This window comes from Meleagris gallopavo, chromosome 4, assembly GCF_905368555.1.
Source record: "Meleagris gallopavo chromosome 4, MGAL_WU_HG_1.1, whole genome shotgun sequence".
Taxonomy (NCBI): domain Eukaryota; kingdom Metazoa; phylum Chordata; class Aves; order Galliformes; family Phasianidae; genus Meleagris; species Meleagris gallopavo.
Window position 1 is genome coordinate 25,184,905 of NC_139407.1, and position 15,365 is coordinate 25,200,269.

The following is a 15,365-nucleotide window of genomic DNA, read 5'->3' on the forward strand; positions in this document are numbered from 1 at the left end:
GCCTGAATGATGCTTTTGATACTGTTAAGAATTTCCAGCTGTTCCAATCCAAGGAGTTATGGACCATACAAAGAAATGGACTGCCACAAGATGATGTTTCCTTCCAAAGAAGGTTGTTTGCAAGCCCAGCCTAGCAACTCCAAGCCCTGAAACACCAGGGTGGGGCTGTTCAAATGCTCTTTGTTTGTAAGAGATCAATCTGCAGGGCTGGTGAATTCAAATCTATTTGTCCCTTGGGTGGCCGGAGCATTATTTCTTCTCTTCTGTCTTTCAGAACAGAAGCCAGAAATCTAAAGTTATTTAAAGGGATGTTTCTTAAAGCTATGCTTAGCTTTCAAAGAGGAGGGAATGAAATAGATGGAGCAGACTAATGAGATGAGGCACATGTCCATAGATCCAGCTCTGAGACCATGCAGCTGGCTTTGGGGCTGCCTGTCTAATGCGACTTCACCAGTGTGTGTTAATTATTTAAAGGGGAGTGCTGGGGAAACTACCATCACATCTGTCACCCACACACAGGCAGAACCTCCAGTCAGTGCAGGACCAGATGTGTTTATTTGAAACAAATACTAACTAGCTACTTAATGGGTTAGAATTATTAGCCAGAAGTTAATTAGGCAAATATATTAAACATCAGTCATCCTACACAGCATCACTTTAACTTCTCTAGAGCCATTATCAGCTACAGAAAAAGGTGGGAAGAGAACAATCAATAAAGGAGCAGTGGTAAAAATATAAAATTATGAAATCTGTGCATCAAAGGCAATGCTTTGGGGAATTGACTTAACTATGTGGAAAATATTACAAGTATCCTAGTACATGGGAAGCAAGTAGGTTTTGCTTAGCACCTACAGGTGTTGAAGCAGAAAAGGAAATTAAGTGCAGTAAGTTTTTCTAAGAAAAAGGATCAACTTGAAAAACTTGAAGGATGGCTTCACTGCTTTGTGTATTTCTACATATCCCTGAAGATGCAGACAGTCACGTGGCATTCTGCTTCTGTAATGAGCTTAGAAACATTGCTGGCCAATGGAAAAATGTTCCATTCCCCAAGAGAAAATTCAAAAGCCATTTTTAAGATGACTCTCAGGTTCATGACACAAGCAGAAGTGGGTGGAGTCAAGGCATGACTTGTTTCAAGGGGAGGAAAAACTAGTTGGGATCCTTTGTTAACAGCCTGCCATGACAACCATTGCATAGAACACCTTTCAGCTGCTCCTGAATGAGAGCAGCTGTCTGAAAACAAATGAGGTAATTTACAGGACAGAGCACCACAATCCACTTCTTCACAGTGTCTGCTTTTGTTCCTATGCTCTTCATCTTAAATTTGGTTCTGGAATTAATAAAAATGACCCTTTTAAAGTGGAAAATGAAGATATTTTCTATATTAATGGAAACTTCTTTAACTCATGCATCCAAATGTAAATATGAAGCAGTGCTTTGTCTTTGCATGGGGAGAGAGCCTCCTGTAAGGCAAGACCAAATGCAGGACAATCTTTGCCAGCTAGGCACAAGTTCCTGGGCTTCCAGCTAGTTTAATTCTCTCCTGCATTGCTGCAATAAATAATATTTGAGGTCCTAATGCAGTGAGCAGTGACTTCCTACAAACCACACAGTAAACAGACTCCTTTGGAATTTGTTTTACTTTAAAGTCATCTTATATGAATTTGTCAGAAGAAGTGCTGGATTTGAAGTCTACTCCTTCAACTGCATGGGGCTGCAAGCTCTTTCAGAGCATAACTGTGGCTTCCCTTAGGGCTCTATGAAGAGATGTTTCCAAAGCCATATTTAACTTGGAGCTTGTGGTTAGTTCCCATTGTCCTCAGCCCAGCATGTGATCTACAGCAACAAGCAGAGCAGCTTGTTCTGCCCTAAATCTGTGCTTCAGAGATTATCATACTAACAAAATTTGGGCAGCAAGAGGATCTTACATGCATTCAGACAAGTACAAGCTATAGGAAAAAAAGGATTTAAAACAAACTGAGCTTGTTTTAGTAATATCCCAAATGAAAATAAGACTGAGGGCAGGTAATGTGAACTGTCCAGTACAAATATGTAAGCAGAATATTACTTGATATTATAGGAATTTTTGTAGTGGGGGAGAGGGGGGAAGAAAGCAGTTGATTTTTTTAAGAATGAAACATGAATAAAAAATACTGAGTGTTTTTATCTAAATCATCTAAAAGTTCTGAATAGGAAGACTCAGGTACAGAGAGCAGTGCAACTAGTTCAAGAAATCTGTTACCTGAAGGATGAAGGTACTACATAAAATAGATTCTTTGCTCTCTAATCGTTTTATTCCAAAGGAATACTAAGGGAAAACATTCCAATGGTAAAGACAGGATTGAAAGTAAAGAAGTGATAAACCAAAACCCAAAAATATTAAAATCTAAAGGTTTTAGAACTAACAGTGCAGAAATAGCACAATATTGTCTGTCTGAGCTCCCTCCAAGCTGCCATCCCATTCACAACTGAGTGCCAAATGAGCCAAGCAGCTGTTGTCACCAGGAAAAACAAAGGCTAGAGTGACCCAGGCTCCTCCTGTGAGAAATCTGGTTAACAGCCAACTGAAAGCATGTTCCAAGGTGGCATCTGCAGCTCAAACATAAATCCATGTGCTTGGTCCTTGAGATCAGTTTGCCCTATGCTGTCTTTCTAGGACAGAACTTTTCTTACCATTGTAAGAGCCTGAGCTATTTATTGTCCAATTCCATTTAGATTCTCAGAAGACTTGCCCAATTATATTATGATTTGCCCCAGTGACTCCTTACTGGAATCTGATACACTTATGTACACTTAAAGTACGTTCAACACTACTGCGAAACTTGTAAACTTGTGCTTCTTCCTAGAGCTTTGACTACTCACAGGATGTAAAAATCAAACTGATAATCACCAATAGACTCTCTCCTGCACATTTGTGTACTTTGTTTTGAGGAAACTGCATACTGAACACTGAAGTCAGATAATGTGAAACTGGAATCATCTAAGAACCTGGGGATGTGAGCACTAAATTTTTTCTTCACGCCATACAAAATAACCTTTTTAGTCTTCACAATGTTAGCTGCTCATTTTGGACAGGATATAGGAAAGCATATACATGAACAGAAGCCAAGGTGATTTGAACAGAGGGCCGGAAAGGCTGGAAAGACTGATGGTGTTGCTGTCCTTCTCCATTTGTGATTCTTCCTGTTCTGGGACACACTTCAGCTTATATAGGGTGAAGGGCTATTTGCTTGAAGGATGTCAATTCAGAAATGGAAATTAATGGAAACTAGATGATACTCAAATGACAGCGGTGATCCCACTTGACCCAGTGGTTCCTATTCTGTTGGTGCTTTGAAACAGATACAACTTTTTGAGCATCAGTTCCAACATAGAGATTGTTTTAAATTACAAGAAGATTATTTATCTTGGGGTTGGAGGTAAATGCTCGCTGTATTTTTATCAGCTAATCTTAAAGCCAATGTTTCAAAAGAATCCAAGCACAAGGATGCATGAGGGTAGGAGTAAATATATTATGTAAATATTTACTACATATATTTCAGAGAAATGTTGTTTTAGTGTGATAGTTTAAACACTTTAATTGTGGTCATCTGCACACTAGATTAGTGGATTTGCAAAAGTTTAGGAATTAAGATAAATGTTTTGTCCTAATCACTTGGCACTGAAGGAAGGGATTTTACCACTGGCTTACAGGAACAGAAGCAGACTGATAGCGAAGCAAATTCTATGGATACAATTTCAGAGTACAAACTCAAAGAACTCCGAGCAAAAGCTGTAGAATGAAAAGAATGGCAGTGTAAGCTTTTTGTGTACTAGTGCTGCAAAGAGATGAGCGTTTCTTTCTGAAGAACAGTGACTCTACAGTGACAGGAACCTCTAAAGTAATTGAGCTAGGGGGAAAAAAAAACCCAACCTGATCTGATTTGATTCCTTTGAAGCCATGGCTGTCCAACTTGAGCTATAAAGGGGAGTTGATAAATTTTTCCTCAAATTTTCTAAGTCTTCAGTGGTCACTAGTGGAGAATGAGTCATTCTTGCATGCTATTTTGGTTCTAGTAACACAACTGCGCTAACAACATATGAGATTTCTCAAAGTACATGAAACAGAAATTACATTTTCTTGGGTTCATCCTATTCTTTCCATGGTGTACAGGGGTCTCTTCCATTTTGGAGTATTTAATACTTTATTTTATAATAATGGCTTGGTCATGTAAAAATCCATGTAATTGTTGTCTACTAGTTAATCACCGATCTTTTAGAAAAGCTAATCTTATAAGTGAGCTATGTACTTCTCTGTCTTGGAAGTGGCATGTCAAGAAGATATTTTAAATAGCACAAACAGCACAGTCACTTTGTCACATAATGCAAGAATACCGCAGCAGCCTCCTACGTGGTACTCTGAAAACAGTTAGAGAAATCTAAATCTACAACTAGTATCTTGGAGACTCACAACTAACTGCATCCAGCAGCTGGAAACAAAACAGAAATGCACAATGGCAGCAGCCTAGAGACCTTACCCGTTCTCCATAGACTTTATTGTTCTGTATTTAAAAACTGTTAGTTCATCACTAAGAGTGTTTCAAAATATAAAACATCTGAGTGTATTTTTGTAAGAGCCTCTCCCGTCTGCAAAGAAGCAGAGCTACAGGTTTAAAAATTGCAAAGCTAACTTTTCTTGTGTTGTACTTAACTCCACTGAAAAGAGCACTAGAAAAAGAGCAGACTGGTTGTTGCTACATTAGCAACTAATATTAGCTCTGCTGCATGAGGAATTACTGGGAGTTATCCAGCAATAGTTTGAGCTGTGCCAATGAAAAGTCAGGAGTTCAAGTATGTACAGATCTTTCATAGCTGTCACTCTTCTTCAGAGTAAATTGTTTATCTCTGGGCCAAAGCTTAACTACTTCAGGAAAGGATCGTGGAACTATGTTTTACATAGTAACTGTTGAGAATGGCTTTCTCTGAACCTGCACAAGGCCATATGTGGTGTTCAGGCATTCTTTCTTAAAATACGCTGATAGGAAGTATGCCATAACTAGGTGCTTCCTCTAGAGTGCAGCTGCATTATGGTGGGTTGTCTATTTAGTAATGCTTCACAGAGAAGGAAATGCGGCATTTCCAAGTAACTTCTACTGTGTTTTAATTTCTATAGAGATTCCATGCTTTTTTTACATGTCTTTAGCTATTTACACACCATGTGTCTTGACACACTTTTGGTCACTGTATGAGGAAAAGCATTGAAATCTTCAGGCTTTGGAGTGTTTAATAAATGGGGACTAACTTACAGTTGTAAGGTCATGCAACTCCACCCGATGTAGAAAGGAAGTGTTCCTAAAATGACTGTGTTGTATCTTCCTCATGATGAAATTGGGTCTCACAGCTGCATGTGGTGCTGGTTTATTTTAGCTAGCAGAGCAGTTTGTTACAGCTGTTCTGTTGGACAGCTGGCACACAACCGCATGCAGCCCAGCTCAATCAAACACAGTGCAACTGCACAGTGTAATGGAACAGCAAATAGTACTAAAACTCCTGCTAGATAAATGCAAAATACTGATCTTGTCCTAGCTATGTGAGAGGCAACCTTAGCAATCTGAAGGCATACAAAATTAAAAACTCATCCCCTTTTTCTGTTCTTCAACAGCTCTCCTCCATGCTTATTTCCTGCATTGCTGATGAGCTTTGGCTGTTGCAGAGGCTGCAATGAAGCTCTTTGCAGTGATTCACACTGCTCTCTTCCACTGAGGTCTTCTAATGCTTTCCAACTTTTCTCCTCCCAGTTGTCATTTGATGCACAAAACAGATGTGCATTTAGGGTTTTGTTATATAGTCTTACAACTGAACTTGTCGATTACTGCTTAGCTCAGAAAACTAATTGCACAATCTATACAATATGCTAGTCCTTATACTGTTAAGAATCGTCACAAATAAAGGCAATGCAGACCTGCATCAAAAATACTAAAACCTCTTTACAAACAATTGAGAGGATCTACTTGCAAAACTGGGAAAGAAAATGGCCTTTTCCCTCCCATGGGGCTAAGATCTGACACATAGTTTTCTGACTTACGATGAGCTTAAAGAATCTTTATTTCATGCTGCTATCTCATAAATCTGAACAATGAAGTTGAAGCAGTTCTAAAAGCCTTAGGCACATCTGAATTTGAGAGGAGAAGGGGAGAATTAGTTCTCAAAGGGCCAGAAGTAATCAGGAGCCATGGCCAGTGACACTTAGAATAAGGCTGGAGCTGCAGTTTAGCCACAGTGCCGTTATGAGATTGCCACCGTTGTTAAATTAGTGCCTCGCTTTATCATTACATGTTGAGCAGTGATACAGATCTTGACACATAATTTTAATAATAGCTTGTAAGTGTCAGTGATAATGTAATCTGTTTAACAATGAGCCTAAAGATTATCCAGAAGAGAGCATATTATGCCCTGTTAAAACAGCTAATCTGCATAAAACTTGTGACAAGCCGGACCTTTTCAGTGTTTAATAAACTGGCTGAATATTCATTTTTAAGGCACTGTCCAAATTGGTTTGGTCACAGATGACTATTTAAAGCCCATTCCAAAGCTGGCAAATACACCAGGGAAATAACATGAGAACACAAAAAAACCTACACGACAACAAACCATCCCCCATAAAAACAACAAAAGACTGCCTCTAGCTAAATGCCCACATGATTAACATCAGCAATAATGGGTCTAATTCTAGGGAAACAGGATGCCATTTGTTTCAAGTACTCACTGGCCACTTCTATACAGGATTGGTGCGGGGCAAAGCAGAAACTCTGATTCCACCTTTTTTGGTTTTTCATCTGCAAAACAAATCACATGAAGTTGATTTACTTCACTGTTAAAACAAGACAGTGTTGCGTACATGTGCTATGAAGTCCAAACCAGTGCCCAGCTTGTGTGCCCATATTACATTGGTTGCCTGATGTATGTCAGCTCATGCTCTTTTAGAGATGTTTTCCATTTTCAATTTTCAATGATTTTCAAGGCCTTTTTTTTTATTTAATAAGAATAAGAACATAATTTAGGATTTCCCAATATTTGGAAAGTGAATGTTTGCTTCCAATTAACATAAATCCTGTGCGTGGCAGTCAATGATTGTTCCATCAGCTGTGGTTGTATTCTTTTTCTCCAGTGCTTCTCATGTTTTTGGGAGGTCTCAGCATCTGCAAATGTTGTCATACTTACAAAAGCATCTACTCATAAAACAGTGTGTCCAACACAGCATTCTTTTCCTGCAACCATGAAAAGGAAAGGAGAAAAAGGAACACTGTCCCTGCAGTTGGGTGGCAGAAGACAGCAGTGAGCCTTCGGGGTGTCCTTCATACGTTAAAGTGCACCAAAAGGTGACAAGAGAGTCAAACAGAAAAAAAAAAAAAAAAAAACTGCACACGGTGAATGTGGTATTTGTTAAAGGGAGCTCCTGTACTTCCAGTATTTGGTAAACTGGGGAAAAAATCCATTCCTGCCCAGAGAACCATCCTCCCAACTTCTTATGGTAGGACTGATAATTTTTATATTGGAACTGTATGTCTAAGCATGGACTATTTCCTGATCTAGGGGAAGAGGGGAGATGAATGATCTGTGAGATGAATGTAGAGATGACTCTGTCCTGCATGTAAGGACGAGGCAGACATGCAAGCAGTTCAAGGGCAGCTAAAGGAGGAGCTGGTAGCATAATTGAGAATTTCTCATGTACCATAATCTGCACTGACTGCTTGGCCTAGATCTGGGGCTGGTTGTGAGGTGGGGAAGAGGGATTAGCACATTGCCATATGTTTTTGTCTTAATGGTATGTTTCATAGATTATTTTTCTACCCGACAGCTACATTTGGCAGGTTTCCTTTCCAGCATTTGGTAACGGTTCTTTATAAATGCAGAAAGAGAAACTTGCCAAATGTATCTTTTAAAACATGAAGAACTGACAAAATAAGGGTTTGCTCTGAGGCTAGTCTCAAAGTAGAACCCAGGCTACCAGTAAGAGGAACTTGCAAGTATGTCCTCAATTGTGACCTCAAATGGTGAGGACTCCACTGAGTGCACATCTGTTTTTCCAAACAGGAGAACACAACATGAGAATAACTTCCCTTTTCTTGGGACCACCTCCTAGTAGTGCTCAGAGCCCTTCCTACCATTTTGTCTCCTTCAGTCTCTTTTGAGACAAAAAAGCTTGGAGCCCGTAGAGAGAGCTTGTGTATCAAAGGAAGAAGCACATCAATCTTATTTTCTTCCTATACTGTTCTGTAAACATTTGCTGTTGTCCATTGCTGAAGACAAGAAGCTGGGTGTGTTATGGCAGGCCTTTGGCAGTACCCCATGTCGTAGGTTGTTTTATGCTGCAACACATAATACATCACTATGCCTATTCCCCTCTTTTCATGGGTGTCAGCACACCCTTTTCTTAACTTCAGGAAAGGAAAAGCAGCCTGAAGATCTAGTTGGAAATCATCACAGGAAATGCTAGCAAGTATTTGGGAGCTTCATCCTGTTCAAGCATAGCTATTCCTACTATGGCAAAGCAGACATGCACATGTTGCATTGCTATAAATGACTACATGATAAGGCAATCAGAGAAATTAAAGTCGGGAAACACTTGAAAAGGTCACTTAAAGAAGGCAGTGTGCATAATATATGTCAGTGGCATTCATCTAAGCTGTTAAAAAGATAAGCTATTCCAGAAACTGACTCTCACTGTAAATGTTCCTCACTGACCTAGTAACACCTACACTAGATCACCTATGAGTTTTAAGCCTAATGTTTCTTATTCTTTTCTCAGTGGATTTGGAGAGCCCACAGTACTATCTAGTACTAAAAAAAATAAAAATAAGAAAAAATTAAAAAAAATTAAGGTATGTGCTATTGTTTTGGACAGACTGGAGTTGTAGAAAAATGAACTGCTTGTGGCTGAATACAAGTCAGAAGAAAGCCAGAAATAGAAATGAGGGAGTCCTGAAGACTTGCAAACCAGCCACCTAAATTGAGTGTAAGTTGTAATTATCTTGAGGTTGTGTTACTGATGTCTCACCTGCTGATTCTAAAGAGCATGAAATTAATTTTCTTCACCTAGAACTAAGCCTGTTTCCCACTTCTCCAAGTAGGAAAGGTGCGCTAGGATAACAAATACACAACTGAACCAATTTTGTCACATTTCAAATTACAGTTCTATAAAGCTAATATGAAAAAAAAATGTCAATATGCAAGCCTTACTTTAATACAGGGAACAAAGGTAACAGTTTTAATTGAAACTGAAGAGAAATTTATAAAAGCAGAATTGATTTACGCAGATTGCCTTTATCCAGAACTGTGCTATTTTCTTATTCCTATAGAAGGTCTTTAACAGGCAGGAGAGATTGGAAGAAAATGCACTGCAAACGCATGCTGAATGAGACAAGAATTTAAGACAAGCTAATACAAAAATCAGACATCAGGTAGGGGGAGAATATGTTATGTTTTTTTCTACAGATGCATTTTTTAATCACTTTTTCCAGTCTGGCTTGCTTCTAAGGCACACTGCTTGAATGTAATTTCACTAGCTGTCCATTCTAGTTTCTGGATATAAAAAATGGCAAAGGTTTTGTTATTGGTGCTTTTTCACCACCATCTCCCTGTTGCTAGTTATAGGAACGAGGAGCAGAATAGGACTAATCCAGACTCTGGCCTAACATATCCTTTGCCCTGACAGTTTTTCTGCATCATCAAAAGTTAATGCATTGAATAACACAGGACCAATGCCTAAAAATTTTCCCTACAAAGGAGATCTCCAAAAATATTCTTAATCAGATAAGAAAATGCTTCTCATTCTGTCTTTTTTTTTTTTTAAGAGCTTTTGGAGCCCTACACAGAAAAAAATTTCCCCAGTGACAATATTTCAACAGAGGAAGAGCTAAGGATTACAAAATCTGACTAAAGGTCAATAGTAAATACGACAGAAAAAACACTGAGTAGCAATCATTTCCAAAAAACTACAGGGAAAGTGCCTATAAAAGATGCCATGGTCACTTTGTCTGAAACTCAATTCCATTCCACATACCAGGAAACTACTATCTATCTGGGAATCTGGCTGTGCTTTCCCGGAGGAGACTCCTGCTCAAGGTACTAAGCAGATGAAGATGTCCCAGTATAGGGAAAAACACTACCAATTGTAGAAGTTGTTCCAGGAAGAGGATTCTGTGTCATGAAGTGGCACCAATGCCCTGCTAAATTCCTGTGACATTCCATCAGCTATACCTCTTGTACACTGGACAGTGTGGTTGGAGATGATTCTGAACAAGCTAAGTGTGCCTTGAGTAACATTGACTTCTGGAATGATCACAAGGACCTTTCTTGACCATGGTCATCTTACAAGAAGGGACATATGGTCAGCATGTTTTGTGGCTGTGTTTTTTCATGGGTACATTAGCAGCTAGATGGCTACCTACACCTTATTCCACATAACTGCTGGTCACAGCTAATGGTAACTGGTAGCAAATTCAAATCACTGAGCAAGATGTGAACAACACACATCCTCTTGTGAATCCTCAGAGCTTTCTTATTTTCCTTCCTTCCTTCCATGCCTTTGTTTAGATTTTCTTTAAATGAGGCAAAAAGAAGGAGGAAAAAAAATCACTTAGAAATGATCTGCCTTTATATTTCCTACTAACTCCAATACTTACGAATGGTAGTTCCATTCACTTGATAGGTGCAAGTAACACCATCAGTTCTCCCACCAAGGGTTAAGCCACTTCCTCTAAGAACAACTTGAAACTCCTCTGCAGGGAAAAAAAAAAAACAACAAACACAGCTATTCAGTGCACTGCAACTTAGAAGATAATTTAAATATGGTTAGCAATAAATGATGCTCAGCATAGGAAGGTATCTTAAGTTTGAAACATTACTAATTAATTCCTGGTACTTAACTACATAGTTAAGTCATTATGGGAAAGATAAATAATTGTTCCCTCAGTTGATTCTGGCTAACAGCAGGACCTGTGTTAGTAAGTTCCCCATGTCTCAGTTGCACATGAGAAAAGAAATCGGGTATTTATTTGCAAGAAACTCCAGATTTTGACTGGGCTTGTTTGAAGCTCCAAAAGAGAACATTTCTACACAGAAATGCTTCTCTGGGAGTTGCGTAAGAGCCATGCTATTTGTGAGCATGAAATCTTGCAGAGGAGAAGGGACAACTTTGTTTACTGAAGCAACTGATTTCATTGAGATGATCCATGTTTCTAAAAGACATCCAAATAGACAGATTTTGCAACCACCTAATTTTGATTGTTTTCAGAGTGTGTGAATTGTGAAACTGGGAAGAAGAAAAGCACATATAATTTTGTGTAGGTCTTCTACATGAGGAATGTCATCTTATTGCATCAGAACAGTCAAATGCTTTACTGCTCACACTAACACATTCAGGGCACTATAAATATTCTCAGGCATTTATATGGACTTATGTTATCAGAATTCACCACCTGGTGACCATAGGTTAAGAATAGGAGTGTCACAAATGTATCACTGCTTTAATATCAGAAGTGCAAAGCATGATTAATTGTACACATCATACAATGGAAAATAGGTGTCTCAATGCTGTTCCTATGTATGACTTAAGTTATAGGAGCAGCCCTCAGTAGACAGTCCCTGAGAAAGAAGAGCCAACAAAAGGATCTGATTTTTGTCTTAAAAAGTCCTCGAGGAATTTCAGGAGGGATGTTCTTTTTCTAGATGACCTGGTGGTTTCCCTTTGGGTAAAATGTGGATATCAGTCCTATAATAATTTTTTTTTGAGAACTTACCTCCCACACAGACACTGGATGGTTCCAAATATAAAATCTCAGTGCATGACTGCTTCAACACCTGTTACAATAGAGGAAACAATAATAGGTTTCAGAATGCTGTTTCAGTGAGGAAACAGGTTATTTTAAATCAAATGTTTGTACCTAGAAGATGCTAGTACACAACTACAGATTTGGTTTGCATGTGCCTGACTTTGTAGGACATTTCCTTGAACCATGTAAAATTTTTGCATGTTTGCACAGTCAGATCCACTAAGAGTTCATAAGACTTGGATCAGTTTGTTGAACCTGGAATACTCTTCAAAACAACAGTAATGTCTGATTTTTGGCCTCAAATTTTCTATCCAGTTTCCTAACTTAATTTTCCATGGAACCTAATCCTAAGTATTATGCCAGAAGTTAGTCACAGGGAGCCTGATCCAGAATCCAGCCCAATCAAAAGGAGTCTTCCAACAAGCTGTGGGTCAGGCCAAGTGCACGTTATTCCAAGTGCTGGCACCCTGCTCTATGTACAGCAGAGCAGGAATGCATGATTTTCCTGACTGAACAGAGCTCTGTGGAATGATTTTCTTTAACTGCTGTATTAGAGAAGCAAAGGAGGCGGCCTAACCAGTTAGGGAGTAGCCTTCCAATGGGCAGGAGCAAAAAATACTCCTACAGATAACGCAGAAATACAGTGGATGGAATGTATGGCACTTGTGGGAGTGGTGGTGATGGGTTGACTGTTGGACTAGATGATCTTAGCAATCTTTTCCAACCTTAAGGAGTCTAGGATTATAAGAAAAAGGACAAAATGGAATGATTAGTACTTCAAAAGGTGGTCTTGGACACTGTTCTTAATTTTAAGTTAATTCATAATGTGTAAAAGTCATAGCAGCATATTCCCTGTGGTACAGGTGGGAAAAGCCACTTGAAACTTGTAGGGTTAAACAAGTGAAAACAATACATGTTTTTACTGTCTTCTTCCTACACATGATGATGTGTGATTTTTCTAAAAGGCTATTAATTTCCTTTAATAAAAGTTCTGTGTAGAATTTAAATAGCTTGGCCTGTAGTATATGATATTTTTAGCAGGCATACACACACACATATATATATATAATACTACATGGAACTGATTCAAGGTCAGGACCTGTTTGTAGCATAATGTCCTGTCCCTTCTGTACCTTCACTTGCTCTCAGAGGCTGGCTCAGAACCAGGAACAAGCTGTCAGTAAATGTGACTGTCCTACTCTTAGCTCCTTTTTCCTCCCTTCAAACGTTGCCTTTTTTACTTCACTCTCGTTTGCTCATGATTTCTGCTGCTACATATCCAGTCCCAGCAGAAATAATAGCACATTTGTCAATGTGCATAGTGGAACAGCAATGCCAGGTTCCAAGCAAAAAGGTGCCTGTCCCATTTAACACTTTCCCTGTCTCCTGTCTCCCCCCAAACTGTTGTGCACAAATTCTTTTTGTAGTGTTTTCAATAACCATTTATAAACATTAAGTTATATCTAAAAATCTGCAAAGAGAGACCTCACAGGCACATGCATTTGGATGAGATGCAGCAATAGAGATCTTTGGAAAGAATGCGACTCAGAGTTCAGTGCAGCTCCAGCAGTTTATATTAACTAAAGGTCTCAACTTTTGCTTCCAAAAAAGGACTTCACTTTTTGATTGTTATTTCAGTGTAGAGAGCAGGCTTATTTTAGAGAGAAGGAAAAAAAAAAAAAAAAAAAGTGCTTTGTGCAGAACAAAATGAAGAAAGAATAAAGCATTTTATTCCTTCATTGTAAAAACATGTTCTGGTATTTCTCTGAAGATTGAGCCACGTGAACAGTCCCATTTAAGTCAATGAGTTTTTGGATTTAATATGAATATCCAGCCATAGGCAATATCAAGGCTCAAAGAAATTTTTTTTTTTTTTTTTTTTTTACACTTCAGAGTAGCATTAGATTCACAGGAACAAACTTTTGAAGTGATCTTGTCCCCATTTGCTCAGTGCCTGATGAAGGAGGAGGGGGGACTGAAACAATGACACTTCATCTGTTTTTCCTTGGGAAGTGCTATTGTAACCCCAACATATTTATAGTGATTTTCCAACACTATTTCCAGATGTGACACAAAGCAGGCAAACAATCAATTTGGGCATGTTTAACTCCACCTGAACTTAGGAATAAACAGTGAAAAATAAAAACTGCATCTGACATAAAATATGGCTTAGAATTCACTAACAAAATTCATTAGCAAAAGGGAATAATTCAGAACGCATACATTTCCCCATAGTACCATGACATTTCAGTTGTTACATATAGATATGATGTTTGTGATAAAAACAAGAAAATAGGTTTTTCAATGCTTTTCTTAAAAAATATACAATTGCTTTGGTGTTGATTTTCCTCATTTAAGCAATTTTCATTCATTGCTCTCACTTGTCCTGAGAAGACTGTGCTAAAACACTTTCAATCTCTTAGCAAGGTTAATAATCTAACATTGTTGTGTTCCAAACAAAGCTCATATGAGGAAGACAACTGCATGAAGACACTGAGTTTTCTTTTTCTGAGTTATTCAAAGAGCTGCTTGTCTTAATGGCCCATACATGATAGGAAAGTTGCTATTAAAATCTGACCCTTTATCTCAGAAAACCTTCCTTCAGTGGCAGTCTTAAGTAATCTTAAGAAGCAGAAATGAAAGAAATGCAGAGAGGTGAATCAGATGTAGCCAACCCAAAAGTATATAGATAGCTTTTTCCTAGGGCTTTCCTTTATAGGTTCTTCCAAATGCTCCCTCAAAGCAAAATTTGGACAAGATGGATAAAGTGAATCTGAAACGTAATTCATGAAAATCCTATTAATTTTACCATGTCTAATTAGTTTGGAAAGGTTTGGCTCGCAGCTATTACAATGGAGAACCTGAAAATGTTTTTAAATGTGGTAATCAACACTTCCTTCACATGTAACAGGATTTAGAGAACTTTGTGGGTTTGGTGTTTGCTTATTTTCAGATTTTTTTTTCTATTCTAAAATAGCTTTAACCTATCTTGCTGTGGAAAGTCAGCAAGACTGAGAAGAACTCTTCACAAATCTTTACAGTGCTCCCTCTTCTCTGAATCATGACAATCAAAAGGAAGGATTTGGTATTGCAAATTCATTAATTAGAAACTGCCCACAGTTGAAATAATGACTACTTAAGGCTATCTTTGTGTGGGATACTTAAGCACTCTGCTGACGTACAGTAAATTCAAATTAGAGCATGAAACGCTGTGGAGGAACTACAGAATGCTTCTTGCAAGTCTGAGACATAACAAGGTATGCAGAGTGGGTTATAGCTCAAAATACACAGGAGCTTATCCAAATGAGAGGATGGTGTCAAAATCACAGCTGTAGGCTTTTAATTTTAATGCTCATTTGGAACCAGGTGTGGCTGTTGGTGAAAGAAGGTAGCAGTGCTACTCTTCAAGAGACAGTCACCTGTGCTTCAAGAAAATGAGATGTGAAATTCAAATCACTGATGTTTCCTTTCTTAGCAGTAACAAAAAGCAGACTGTTGAGGACACCTTATTCTGTAATTCCTCTGCATGTAGCATGTTATATCAGAGCAACT

General features: G+C 38.5%; 1 protein-coding gene across 1 annotated transcript in view; it reads right to left on the reverse strand.

Annotated features, from left to right (window-relative positions):
• ANTXR2 (ANTXR cell adhesion molecule 2) overlaps positions 1-15,365 on the reverse strand; it is a 99,648-nt gene that overhangs the window by 62,167 nt on the left and 22,116 nt on the right. The window contains exons 8-10 of the mRNA XM_085222505.1: positions 11,781-11,841; positions 10,665-10,760; positions 6,746-6,815 (exon numbers count right to left, since the gene is read on the reverse strand). Coding sequence (XP_085078631.1) covers positions 6,746-6,815; positions 10,665-10,760; positions 11,781-11,841 — 227 coding nt within the window. The remainder of the gene's footprint in view (positions 1-6,745; positions 6,816-10,664; positions 10,761-11,780; positions 11,842-15,365) is intronic.